This window comes from Scophthalmus maximus, chromosome 4, assembly GCF_022379125.1.
Source record: "Scophthalmus maximus strain ysfricsl-2021 chromosome 4, ASM2237912v1, whole genome shotgun sequence".
Taxonomy (NCBI): Eukaryota; Metazoa; Chordata; class Actinopteri; order Pleuronectiformes; family Scophthalmidae; genus Scophthalmus; species Scophthalmus maximus.
The window spans coordinates 21,193,750-21,208,581 of record NC_061518.1 but is presented as its reverse complement, the minus strand read 5'-3'; the positions used below and the strand labels follow the sequence as shown (position 1 = coordinate 21,208,581).

Sequence of the window (14,832 nt, the reverse complement as noted above, 5' to 3'; positions counted from 1 at the left end):
TCGTACCTGGACAGCTCTCTCTAACTCACTCTTGTGATAGACACATGATATCTATTACGTTGTCACACACTTGCAATGTGAGCCTGTCAGGAGCAAAACAAACACTTAGTGAACGAAACCCCCCTGGGATTACATTGCAGCCGTTTGACGGATGCCATTTACAGTGTTCTCACACAACATTTGACCAATACATGCAGTGTAGTGTTGTCCCTATCAACATTTAAACCCAAAATAAAAGAGGAAATAGGCCCAAGGTTTAAAAAATACCAGATTATCCCCTAACATGAGTCTGTGTTGCCATCTTACGTATGTGTTTCATGCACGTCTGTTATCCATGGATCGCATTCACCTGACATCCACATGGCCAACATTACGTGAACATCTGTGAGCTGCATCTTGAGGCCTTTCTTCATGTGAAGTGCCTGGTAGTTAGTTTGCTGCAGGGAGAAGGGGCCATTTGCAGTACCCAATCAGGTTTCACCTCTCCATCTGCACCCTGACACTACAAAGAGAAGAGTTCATCTTCGACCTGCTAATGTTGGAACCTCTGTGTGTTAAAACTAATGTATGGCATCATTACCAGAACTCAATGATTACAAATGGCAGTTTTCCTAAAGCTAAAAGATTGAATATGTGTAATTGCCCTTTAAATAAACTTGCAATATATTGCATTCAGTCATTTAGTATATGATATCATATACATAAACACTCTACATATCACCCAGTATGTTAAAGCCACATGTACCAATACAGATTGATGCTTTGCATAATTCTAAATTATTTGTGTTGACATTATTCCACCAATAATAATCATCTTGAATAACAGATTATATATCTTTCAATATTGAAGTGTAGTAGTGCAGTGTGAAAGCGTAATAATGAGACAAATAAAGCTTTGAAAATTCCCTTTCATCGCCTTCTTCAACACATAAATCTAAATATTTTAGTAAATCCGTTTGTGATTACATTATTTTACCTATGTAGATGAATTCAAAATACATGCATGAGCTAATAGTCTTGGCTCTGAGTGTTCCATTTCCTCTGAAGCAGAGTATGTCAGAAGTGTTTCCAGGGCCAAGGACCAATTATTCTGAGCCCTCAGCCGTCCCTCCAGCTAAGGTCATTATGTGAGTGTCACTATCATGACCCTATGGTTCCTCTTCATCTGCAACTTATTTGCAAGAAATTTAACCGTGTAGAGAGGGACACTGTGTGAAATATGTGCATAAATAAAGACCCAATGTCACTCCTTCTGAGTAAAAATTATTTTGACAAATAATAACATTTGCGCTACACGTTTTGCCGAGGAACAGCGTTTAACGAAGGAGCCAGAAATCAGAGTTCAGCAGATTCTGACGGTGTCACACCGGAGTGAAGAGGGGAAGAGTGGTGATCATTAAAAATACTGCTTATCTAAGGGAAAATTTCCTACTTTTAAATGTTCTCTCGCTTTGTCTCATTCCGTGCTGCCGTGCTTCGTCTAGCAGTCTTCTCTCTACCTTTTTTTTTTTTCTTCCAACATTTAGATTTGCCGCTCGTCACCTTCTATTGATCACGCCTAATTTGCATCCAGGAAAAGATGAGAACTCAGATATTCACACTCTGAGAGAGGACGATCTCAATGATTTATTCATTTCCAAATCAAAAAAAAAAAAGGAGTGAAAGGAAGGTAGATGAGAAGGGGAATCTTCATAGGCAGCGGGCGACTAGCGGGCTCTGAGGCTGGGCTCCTCTTCTCCACACCGCCCCCGGGCACATGGTGTGCAAGTCCTCCTAATTAACAAGGTGAATCATGCTGCTGCTCTCTAATTAGCCAACATGACAATCTAATGGAAACATGCAGGCCGAGCTGGCACACTTAGCATCACCTCACAAAGACCTCCGCTGCTGTCCTTCCCGCATGAATTCCACACAAATGGCACCTCCGATTCCAAATGAAATAGAAAAAAAAGGGAGAAAAAAGACGGGGGCAGATGTGGTTCAGGGAAGTGTGTTTTTGGGAGAGGTCAGCAGGGAGAAGTTAGCTGGTGAGGGTGAGGTGTTTTTTTCCTCCTTCCCTATCCTCTGTGTGCACGGTGTTTGTTGCCTAATTGAAACGTGTCCTGCCTCCCGCTCACTTACATCCCAGGCACAGGAGGCTGGCACCTCGCCACCAGCGTAGCTCAGTATGCCCAATTCCCCTGTCGCTCGAGTCCCAAGGAGTGCTCCGGCGCACAAAGAGAAAAGTGAACCTACAGGCTTCTACAGCGAGGAGACGAGTCGCTATCTCCCTCTGAGGCAAAAAAAAAATCTCCTTTTTTGTTGTTTTCCTTCTCATTACAGCACTTTGTAATATTCGAAAACACACAGGAACACCAAAGGTACTTTTAAAGCCTGCGTTTCTATTTTTTTTTTTCTCGTAATATGTCTTGAGGTGAAGAGAAAAAACTGAAGTTGAGACTACCGACAACAAAGCAACAAATAAAAATAGGGTTACATTGTACTGTTTAGTAGCCTGCACGTCTTGAGGACCTAAAAAACATCTTTCTTAACGGATAAATAAATTATTCACACCAACCCCTTGCATGATCTTGACGTTGAAATCCAAATGAAATGGTATTAAATAAAAGGACACCTGCTTAACTTACGCATCATATAATATCTAAGAGAAATTAAAAGAAGAAAAAAACAACACGAGAAGAACATGAGCAAGATCTTGTATTCATAAGATGACCATGAACACGGCTGCTCTCTTCACATGATGTGTTGTGTATCTGCGAGGCCAGAAGACAAGAATATAACAACTATGAAGTGGGACACACAAAACAGCAGGAATGCTCTTTGAAAGTCAGCAAAGAAAGGGAGAGGACGTGGAGGAGGGGAGCAGGCTTTTGCCCCGGGGCCTGCCTGATGGGGGAGACTGGCTCTTTGAGCAGAGCAGTTTGTGCGAGGCCAGAGGATGAGAGCCTATGAACTCACAGATATAGCTGGCCTAATAAAAAAAACTGAGGCGCTGCTTCATTGTCCTCTGACACACCGTAGAGCCTCTCCTCTCTGGAGGAGTGTGAGGCTCTGGCTGACTGGGCTTACAGTGTGGGTGGATTCCAGTCTCGCCATGACCTGGTCACTTGTGGAGGCTGCCAGGCCAATCAGGAAACATGTACGTGTGTGTGTGTGTGTGTGTGTTAAGGCCTGGCGTATACAAGCAGAGCAAAGGATTGCGATTCAAATGATATGCCCATTAACGTGGTACAATTCTGTATCATGTGAGCAACCAGGCTTAATATGCCAAATTTGACCGCATGGTTGTGCATATTTCACATTATACATCATTCATAGAATCTAACACATACGTTTGCACCGCAAAGAAGGACATATACTGTAACTTCAGGCTTTTAATTGGTGCCATGCAAGGGTCAAAGTTCAGATGGAGCAGAACTAATTCGGCAGAGGTTCGAGACATTTCAAGCAACGCTGCTGCGTCAAAATGAGCGCACGCACAAGTATCTCTCAATGCCTGAAGAAGAAAAATATTTTAGGAAAAAATTATTGCTAACAAAAACCTGTATGAATCCCATTGGACAGCTCTGGGTTTCACACAAGTCTTCTGGAAACACTCTAAGCAAGAAGTGGAGTGTTGCTTCAAGGGCATGGGGATGTGGAAGAATGGAAAAATGAGAGGAGAGGAGACCCGTGCTGTTCACAGAGTAAGAGAGTTTGAATCAAATGCTGAGAATGTACATACGCATATGTTCTGTTTTAGTACTTGATCACTTCCTCTGTTACTTTCAAACAGTATCATGTGATGATAGCCAGCCTGGCTACTGTCCAAATTTGAACAAATAACTTTGAGTTAAACGTCCGGCAGTATTAATAAGTAGGCTGGTGGTGTTACTTACTGATCCAGTAAAAAGACGAAAAAACTGCATATCATTTTTTGAAGCCGGGACGGAGCGCTCCGAGGTTCACTCTTAATTTATCTCTTTTTCTATCTCTCTCCTTCTTTGCCTGCTTTTGTTCTCGTCTGTCAACGCGATTCTTTTTCTCTTGCCGGGTTGAGTTGTTCTTGTCAATTCAGCTGTTCCGCCTTCTGCCATTTCCATCACAGGAGAACGCTATTCTCGCGGAAACCACGTCCCAGTGGCCAAGAGAAAAACATGACGAAAGCAAGGCTTATGGGGGACCCGTGTCAGCTCTGATGGAGTTGTTTTTTATATCACCATTACACTGTGCAATCAGTTTTAACATAATAATGACAAGTTTAAGTCCAACAAGTTGTCTGTTTCCAATTGAAATCTCTACAACCAGTTAAAATTACTCAACCATTGACCCCCTGGTTACTAAGCAATGGTCAAGTACTGATATTACTCTGGCTCAGCAAAGGTTGTGAATTAATCAGCTGACACTTGGGGCGGCAGTGGCTCAGGAGGTAGAGAGATCGACAGCAATCCCCGCTTCCCCCCGGTCAGCACGCCGAAGAGTCCTTGGGCAAGACACTTAACTCTAAATTGCCTCTGACGGCAATGTGTGTATGAACGTGACAGAAAAGGCGCGGTAAATAGCAACGCTGTATGAATGGGTGAATGTGACTTGTACTGTAATAACTCCCCCGGTGGTCGATAAGACTAGAAAAAGCTCTATGCAAATACAGTCCATTGACCAGTTTCACTTCAGTCATTCAGCTCGTCCTCACTGCGGCAGTTGTTGTTCACCTGTAGCCGCACATATGCAGAATGTGGGTTTGTAAAATGTGCGACGTCAAACTGATTTGCCCAGTTCGCACGGTGCTGAAGCGATATACGATTAACCAACTCACACGAGACAAGAACTCTGATATTTCCAATGCATGGAAACAGGCAGTGGAAATATCACTTTGAGTTCTTGACATGGTTGGTGTCTGCAAAACGGAACCTAACAGGAGCTTTTGGCCCGGCTGTAGTAACCAATTTGTCTTCCCCCTCTTCCCTCACCCCTCTTCCCCTGTCCGCTCTCCACTCCACTTGATTCCTGCGTCCAGTTGTGCCTGCAGAAGCAGCTGCGATGATGAATCTTTGGCTGCAGTGCGTCTGTGTGTCTGACATCGTGATGTATCTCCACCGGCCTTAACTCCCTCTCTATCTCTCTCTACACCCCCCCACCATGACCCCCAAGTCTCCTTTTCTCTCCGTCTCTTTGTCTCTGTCTCTCGTTTTCGTCCCCTCTGTCTCTCTCTCTCTCTCTCAATGATTAGGCATTGCCTGGCCTCCTGCCTCAGTGATGGAACAGGCAGAACACACAGACCCACCACTAACAGCAACAACAAACAGGAACTGAGCTCCACGATTTGCCCATTGATTTTCACTCGGGGCATTTCTGAAATAGCCCATCTGACCTTTCGGCCAAATGGTAGTGAATGGAGGAAACGGGGGCCCTAGACTGCTCTGCCTCTCTCACGCAAAAAAACCTCTGCCAGCGATTATCGGAGCAGCGGCGGTGGGTTGGGTCGCTGGTGCATATAAAGATACACAATTAGAGGAATGGCGACATTAATATACAAGACTAAAATTCTGCTAAATACACCAAGGGCCTACAATGTTTATTATACCCCAGAACACCTAGGTACTCAGCAGAACACTGTACCGAGGATTTTGGTCTTCTTGGTAACATTGTAGTTAAGTTTGACCTGAGGTGAGGTCTTGAGGGGAGACTATAGAATCAGCACAAATCCCCTCCGTAAACATAATAATGTGTTAGTTAGATTGTGAGAAGGATGAAGATTTGGCCTGAGGGAAACACAAGCTGAGAATTCTTGGACTGCCCAAAATGGAAAAGGTTCATCCACGAGGGAGCATGAATGCGTATCACCTTCTGATAATTCTCCTGTACAAGTGACAGTTTTGGTCTGACAGTGGCACTGGAGCAGGGGTTTCAAATCCGTGGGGTGTGCCTCCCCACTGGGGCACGGCAGAGGTGAGACGGTGAGCAGAGGGAGGCAAAGGCAACGTCTGGTGAAGGGAACAGGTGCATGACAGTGTTCTGAAAACAACAGGGAGTTCAACATTGTAGGCTTGCTTCTGAGTTGACCAGGTTATCTACAGGGGCAGCAGTCGGAGCAGGATATTATGGTAACGCCAACTTATTTCTAGAGTTTGCGTCAAAAACTGGACTCTCTGTATAGTGCAAAAAGTGTGACTTACACTTTCAGAGGATACCATTATCTCTAATGTCTATTGTTAATAAACATCTGCTATGAAGTAATAGAAAACAGCTGAAATGTTGAAATTTCCTTTGGTGTCAAATTAATCCAGTTATATCGATGTGTGAATCCATGGTTACCGTGCAAACACAAACTCGAGAACACCTTTACAGCATACAGTGTCAGAGTTTGAAAACCCCTGCAACTACAGGTCAGAGTCAGAGGGTGACATTAGAAAGAAAGCATCAAAGGGTCAATGAATACCTTGCACGCATTTTGTATATAGGCAACTTTATATACTCTTTTTATACTATATTTGTCCCACAACAGTTTCATAATGATACTACACACATAACTGATAAATAACAATAAACTCCTGAGGAGAGATTCCTCCTCTTTTCTCCACTTTTATGGGGTAGTTTAAGGATTGAGGTGTTGCATGTTTAACAGACTGTGAAGCCCTTTGAGGCAAAAAAAATTTGAACTATGTTATTACCTCAATTTGGCATTCAGCCTGAGCTTGACATTGCTAACTAAAGCATATGAGTGAATCCCTGATCATTGGCCTTCACACTTGTCTTCAATGGTAATTGAACAGCACACTGTGCACCGGCCTTTTTAAAAACAAGTCATGCCGCAGCTTAATTTACACGCCGACACTCGGTTCAGGTGCTTAACGCGCTGTAATTTCATCTCTCCAAAATGGTGACGGTTTGGTTGTTCTGTGCGTGTGTGCGCGTGATCAGGGAGAAGGGGCTTAGAGAGAGGCCGGGCTCCTCTGCCCGTCGCCTGGAAGTGTAGCACGGGCTCATTATCCTGATGAAATTTGCGCAGATGTGTGAGCTGCCGACAGACTCTGCAGTGACACAAACAGCCAGCTCTGTCCCCTTGAGCCAGTCAGGTGATGAAAACCGGAGAGGCACGGGGGCTGAGAAACGACGGCCATTAAGCAAAAAAGGAAGAGGTGAGGGAGGGTGGAAGAGGGGTGTTGTGCGTGGGTAGGTGGAGGGGGTAGCTGGGGGGGGTGGGCGGTCGGAAGCCCGTATCTCTATCTAGCGGGAGAAGGCGTTACATAAAGTAACAATTTCCAAACCACCTTTTTGAAATTCCAGATGAAAATGAAAATGTGCACACGTGCAAGCTGCGTCTCCTCGCGAGGCGCTAATCTGGCCATATCCAGATGACGAGCGGACTGCCACTTAACAGGGAGGAGATCCACTTTGATCACATGGCCCCTGGGGCGAACCTAGCGCGCCGCCTATTAGGCGGCTTCATTTGCATGTGTGGGGCTTATGGGTGAGCTGAGATCTAGGGTGAATGTTTTAAGCAGCAGCGGGGCTCGCTGTTGCTGGAGAGAAATGTCCGGGAGAGGAGCAGAGAAAAAGACAGAACGCTGCCAGTAGCCAGAGGTAAGAGGAGTCGACTTGTCACCTTAAGGTCACAAGTTCAACCCCACACACTGTTCCTACAATTTAAATACTTTGGCCGAACAACAATACGGGGTTGCCCTTGAGCAAGGCATTTACCCTTAAATATAAATGTCTGAGTGGCCAACATTTATAGAAAAGTTGTTTGCACTGGGGAGCTGTCAGGTGGAAAATTGCAGAACTGTGTGGGCATAAATAACAATGTTAATACTTATGTGCTCAGTAAACTTTACCTACGGATGAATAAAAGGCTTTTTTATAAAGAGCAAGTTCAGAAGAAACCATATCTGGTTCTTACGTTCTACACCAACAACAACAACAACAACAGGTGAATGGTGCTTGTTTTATCCTCCTGCCGATACAGTCTACTCTACGGAAGCTCCACACAATCCTCTTGATCCTTGTTAGCGAGCCAAGGTCTAAAAGCACCCCGTGAAGTTATTCTGGAGTAAACAATGAAAAGAAAAAACCCAAACGCAAACTTCCACCGTGACAGAACTATTTCGTTTGCGTAAACAGCATTAACCAACCACCAAAAGAAGAGTGGTCTACTTCCCGAGATCCACTGGGAATTTCATTATATACAAAGACCTGCTCTTGAAAGACGGAGGATATTGCACCGCGCTGCCAAAAGAAGTGCACTGCATCGGTTGAAACACTTCCCAGTTTGCAACGCTACGTGTTGTGCCTTGGCCTATTATACTTGGAAAAGGAAATAACTGTTTTTATGCCCTTGTACTTTGTAGTAGCAAAAGTTAATGCAGAGCATGGATTGGTACATCTGAAACCCCTATTCACCGTACAGTTTTATGCTTTGACTGAATGACGTGCAGTTCATTTCTGCAATTGAACTCATTTACAAAGTATTGTTGTACCAAGTAGAGGGGGGGGTGATAAATTAATGTTGCAACTAAATTAAAACAAATGCGTACGAGGAGCCGATGTGGCAAAAGTGATTGAGATGTGAAAATGAATGTTCCTACAATCCTACACAGGCCACTACTGTTACCCTCTACAGCCGTTCCCCTGATGGCCCATCTATCAAAATACGGCAGAGCAAAATGAAGAGCAGTTAGTTAAAATTCAAAAAACTGGTGTTGAGATGAAGAGGCCACAATAGATGTTAAAAAGGAAAAAAAGGAGGGGGTGGAGGGAAATGCAAGAGTCTCTTTAGTGCGCAGAAAATCATTTTACACACATGGGCATCAATCGGCGCAAATTATTCGTCAAACTTTTTTAAGTCCGACTTTAAATGGCATTACATATGTAGTGAGGCATGAAAAATTAATACGCTGGAGTCGGGGAAATGTCAAGGGTAATGATCTCCGCAGCAGCTTACCTCCTTAGCTTTCTGTTTCAGTCGCGCTTGCTCTGGGTCCTCTTGCCTGGAGCGACTCTGTGGAGTAAAGGGGAGGGGGAAACACAGGTTAACAGCTGGTTTAGGGAGCCCACCCCGCCACCACCCCCCTCGCCACTCATCTGTTGCTGCTGCAGCAAAAATAGTGCAAAATGGGAACAGGATACAGAGGTGTCAAGGACATCGTATTTGAATTCAGAGAAGTGCAATGGAGCGCCCCCCGGGGGGCAGTGGCCTTTAAACCCGCTCCAGATCCAGCCCTAAATAAGCCGCTGGAGGGGGATTCTAATCAAAAGAGGTTATTAAAAATTCTGCACGAGCCAGCACACACACACAGACACACGGACACACAGACACACACACACACAGACACACACAGGGCAAAGGATGTTGGTGAGTATCAGTGGCAGTGGCTGAGTGTGTGCGTGTGTCACAGTGAGCCAGTGTGGCTTTACCCATTGATGTGTGTGTGAGTGTGTGAGTGTGTGAGTGTGTGTGTGTGTGTGTGTGCGTGTGCGTGCGTGCGAGCGCGTGTCCCTGGCGTAACAACACAGCACTTCTATTTTAATCAGCAGCCAAGATCTGGGTGGATGTACTTGTCCCTGGGAATCCTTCAGCACAGCCAAATGTACACGTACGGCTGACCACTGCAGGCAATATGGCGGATTACGGCTCTGCACACTAAGTGAATGCAGTTATATTGTGAATTTGGACACAATCTGTGTAGTTATGTTTTGGCTGGATTAGCCAGAATTAGGTCAGGTCCATGAAACCCCCGAGCACTTTGTGCAAACATATCCTTATTGTTCTCTTACAGTCACTGATACATTTCAAAAGGTGAATGTGTGAAAGGATTAAATTAATTAGAATATCCATTGAAGACATTTTTTTAAAACACACTAAAATCGATTTTAGTTTAATGAATTATTGTTTAACATCCAATACCAACTCAATCAGATCAGATGCCTGGCCTCTGTCCAAAGACAGGATACCCCACTCGTGCCTCTTCTTCTCCCCTTCTTCTTCTTATCTTCTCTGACTCACGCACCGAGAGACGCTCTTCCTTGCCTTCCTGCTAATTGGCTTTAAATATATCAGGCGGTTCACGTACTGGTCGGTATCTCAAATAAGACTAATGTGTTTGCCCTGCGGTCGGCCGGAGCATCCCTCAAGACTTGACTCATATTTGGCGTGGACGGCGTAGTGGAGAGGAGGGGCCGCTGTGTGGGGGGGAGGGGGGAGAGAAGACCGACCGGGGGCTGGCGAGGATTATTTTCGTGGGTCTCCCATTCAAGAGGTCAAATTAGCCGGCGTTCGGGCGGGAGAGAGGTAGGCGGGGAGGTGGGAGGCGGCAGGACGGAGGAGTGGGAGGGGCTGGTGCAGATGGACTGTTTACAGAGGGCAGCGGTGCCACTGGCATGATTTACATCTCCTGTGTCAGCTGCCCTGGTTTCACCACTTACAGACGATAACAGAGCGGAGAAGGGGAGGAGGGGACTGGGCAGTAGACACTGACAAGCTCTGCTGGGTTTGGGCGCAATGTACTGTACTTGAATAATAAAGAAAACCTCCATATTCAAGTACAGCCTTCTACAGTACAGGACCAATCTGTGATACGGAAAATACTCCAGGAGTTATTTTGTGATGATGTGCTGTATTTTTTTTTTCCTTTGACATTAACCAGTTTTGTCAATTTTTACATAGGCAAGGGTGACTAATGAACACTACCAGAGGGTTGTACATGTTTCACTCAACTGTGGGTTGTACATGGAAAGAGTTAAGTTGACTTGATATTGAATATTCTGTCAATATATTCTCGTTATTCATCTCGCAGTGATCAAACATATATTTGCTTTCCAAATTACTAAATGTGAACAGATGACTAACCATGAAAAAGCAAATCATCAAAATCAAGCTTTGCTTTGCATCTGCTTTGAGGGGGGAAGAAAATCGATCAGCCGTTTATGCAACACGTCGTCTGGCTGCATAACATCATGGGACTTTGAGGCTTACGATGTATTCAGTGAGAGAGTCCTCGCTGTATGGTGGTTGGAAATAAAAAATAAAAGAGTGTAAATAAAAAGTCCCTTGCTGTTGCTGTTTTCAAGACTTTTTAAAGAATGAAAGTTAAAACATGACATTTTGATTTTGGGGCAGTTGGCAGTGGGAGTTAGAAAAATAAGGTCTAGCACCCAATAGTGGAACCAAGGTTTCATCATCAGTGACTTTTTTCAAACAGTGTTGAAGTGTTGCTTTAAATCGGCGCTGTTATAGTGACAACTATACAGTATGTACTGTATATACCATATAGTATCAAATCGTAGTCAGACTTCACCAGCATGTTGTCAGGAAGTGTGTTGGTGTAATGAATATTAAAAAAAAATTGCTTTCCAAACCTCTCCCTTGACCTGAAACGCTGTGGCAACAGAAGCCAAAAAAGCCACAGACATGGCTCTGAGGTGAAGTCAAGCTATCGTCCAACGAGACTCATGCAATGCAAATCGCCCCGCGGTGAACCCTTCCGACAAGAACTTGGCTACATTTGCAAAAAAGTTCTAATCCTGTTAATAAAGAGAGCTCTTCACGGTGTAAAAAAAAAAAAAAAGAGAGAGAGAGATTACACTATTCAGCCATGTGGAACTGAAAACTGACATAGAGGGTCTAAGAGCTGTACCATTTTCTTTTTTAACAACACACTTTGCAGTGTTGTTTCCTGCTGAGGCAATGTCTTTTCTTTCACAACCAGGAGCGAGGCTATCTGGATTCTCCTCAAAGAATAAACAGGCAGGTCATGAGGTCTGCTGGCCGGCGTTCATCAACCAGGCGGTTTTCTAATATCCTGCATGGCAGGACTGCAGCGTAATAATGCAATTAAGACGGAGAGGTGTGCAGCAATGAGAATCTTTACTGTGGGACATTGGCTCCATTCAAAATTAATTAAATTAACCTAGCTTTCTGCTAATGTTGCACTGCGGGGCATTTTCATTTGGAGAAGATCTTCTCTCTCTTTTTATTTTTGGTCTGGATCAAATTTGAAGACCTCTTCTTACCGATAAACAAATGTCTCTACATGCACTGGACTGAGATCAGAATAGGACCGTCTATTGAAATGAGTCGTTTTAATATTCTCTTGTAAAGCTTGTGCAGGTATCCCGCTTGTATACTGTGTTTTTTTTAGTGTCAAGTTATTACAAGCTTCGTGCAACAAAAAAAAAACAATGATAAAAGTGAAAACTACATTGCAATTTGAAGTATTTTTTAAAAGACAAAGGGTCATTAACGTCATACTGGATAGGATCCACACTATTTCACGTGACTTAAACTTAAAAGTATTAGACTCAATAATGAACACAATTTTCTGAAAGCATGGAATAACAATAAAAAACGCAGAAAGCCCTCGACATGGAGCCAAGAAAAAGAAATCACCGCAGTTTTTGAGGATTGTAAATCGACATTAGATATGGACCTAGCTCCATTCCCGACGTTTTGAATAACTCGCAGATTAGGCAGCAGCTATTAGCAGCTGCTAACTGTTGAAATGATGATGGCAATTGCGTTTCACTTATTTCCTAATTAATTTCCGGTCAATAAAATAACATGCACCATCGTTCAGGGTGCAGTGAAAAGCGTTGTGCTTGTGGTAGAAATGACGGTTAAGACTAAGTTCACTCTGTACTGACAGACCTGACAAAGCTGCCAAGTATCCTGTACCCGGTCTCCTTCTCCTCCATCCACCCAACTTTAACAAAACATGGGCAAATAATACATCTGTTGATTTATTTAATTTTTTGATTGTGACTTGAATCAAATCAATGTCTCTGATATTCAAGAGGTATTGCTGTAGTAAACAGTATTTGTGCCCCTTCCGATGACAACCTGTACACCAAGCGCCGCGTTACAGAGCATAACAAGCCTAATACTTGTGTAAGTCCATCCATAAAGTTTGAACAAAGTGACTTTCTCTGTTCATAAATTACTAATGCAGTTGTTTCCAAACTAATCTCTGTTGCCGCTGCTGGAATAATTGCAATTGTCCTGTGTAGTAAGTACACCTCCCGGACGTTTAGAACAACATCACGTGAAAGCTGAGCATGCAGAGACAATGGCAGGCTGGCTTAAAAACGGATTGAGCTGTCGCGGCCTGTGATAGAGGGATGTTTTGCAGGCTGTACGTGGGGCCGGGTGAGCGTGTGGCGGGCGGGTGCATGGTGCACGAGGGTTGCGTAGTGAGTGGCCACAACCCCCACCCCCACCCCAGCCCCTCCTTGCTGGGTCCAGGGAGGAAGAGCCAGGACAGAGGAGCCCCGGGGCCAGGAGCCTGGGAGGACACAGGGAGGTCACTTCATCCACTGGTGTCACACTCTAATTCATCTGTCAGGGCCTGCGCAGGAGCAACATGCGCACACACACACACACACACACACACACACACACAGACACACACACGCACACACACACACGCACACACACGCACACGCACACGCACACACACCAGTACACAAGCCCACACTGTTGCACGGGGACATAACAATTCTCTCTCATACACACACACACACACACACACACACACACACACACACACACACACACACACACACACACACACACACACACACAGAAAGCAGGATGGTGAGGTGACAATAACTTACTTTAGCGGCTTTCAACAGGATCTCTCTTTCCTGCTCGTCCTTCCTCTGCTTCTCCATTCTCTCCAGCTGCTCGAAGAAGCGGAGCTGAGAGCGAACGTCTGCAGACTGCTCGTAGCACTCATCATCCTGACAAGCAGATAGAGAGAACATCAACGCAACGGTAACAGTCGGGAGGAAAAAAGAGCTTCTGAGGTTTCGGCCACAAATTTTATTGGTTTAAGAAAGCCCTTGTTCCATATATATATACACAGTGAACAATCTAAATAAATAACTAAAATTGATCGTACCTATTGTAAACAAATTACTGTAGATTATATATTTGACAAAACAAGTATGAGAACAGAGCATAGTTGTTGAATATTTACTGTTGACATCAATGACAGAATACTTGGTAAGTTACAGAATAATGGCACTGCTTTGACAAGATGACTTATCTTGTGATCACTTTACCTTTTATGTATTAATGTGCCTCAATAATTGGAGTCCCATTTGTGCAAAAAATATTAATCATTGTAAGATATAAAAGAGGTTTCTAAATGTAAACAAATAAAAAGCAATTGTTCTGAATAGTTGATGAATAAACTGTTCCGATAAGACTGTTGTTCAACAGTCATAGGTCTGCAACTAATAAGTGAATTAGGTTTGTGATTGATTGATTCATAATTTACTTTTACACACACATTTTTTGCTTCGTATCCGAACAGAGATGTTCACCAAAGCATTTCATTTTTTTGTCTTTGTGTTTCACTACATAATTTGTACACAGGCTTTTAATTACAAAGTTTCTTTATAAAACTTTTCCGCACATCCCCAGATTGTAATTTTTTTCAAACAAATGTATTTTACAGGTTTATAAAGGTTGATTTACAACGAGAAACTTTGGAATTATTTGTGGACTTCCCTTAAACAGCATAAAATATTTTTGACCCTAATTTTAAGCCTGTAATAGCGTCCTCTGGATACTTGCTAATGCACAGCTGTAACTTGGCTGACAATACAACAAAAGCACAATCACATACCGCCACCAATCAAATCTATGATTACAATCATGGACTACAATAGGAAACTTATACACTGCAAATCTGATTAGACCTAGAATCCAAACTGTAGGACACAGGTTGAGTGGAGCCGCACCCGTCTGAACACATCAACTGTCTATCACACGCAAACTTTTTCTGTTTACAGACGACGCTTCTCTTTGCATGTAGAGGCTATACATGCAACTCCTGCTGCTTGAGGAAAAAA

The 14,832-nt window shown here is 43.8% G+C and overlaps 1 protein-coding gene across 3 annotated transcripts in view; it reads right to left on the bottom strand.

Annotated features, from left to right (window-relative positions):
* LOC118302678 (transcription initiation factor TFIID subunit 4-like) overlaps positions 1 to 14,832 on the bottom strand; it is an 82,851-nt gene that overhangs the window by 29,819 nt on the left and 38,200 nt on the right. For all 3 annotated transcript variants that reach the window (XM_035629012.2, XM_035629015.2, XM_035629016.2), the window contains 2 exons: positions 13,588 to 13,713; positions 8,921 to 8,977 (listed from right to left, as the gene is read on the bottom strand). In XM_035629012.2, coding sequence (XP_035484905.2) covers positions 8,921 to 8,977; positions 13,588 to 13,713 — 183 coding nt within the window. The remainder of the gene's footprint in view (positions 1 to 8,920; positions 8,978 to 13,587; positions 13,714 to 14,832) is intronic.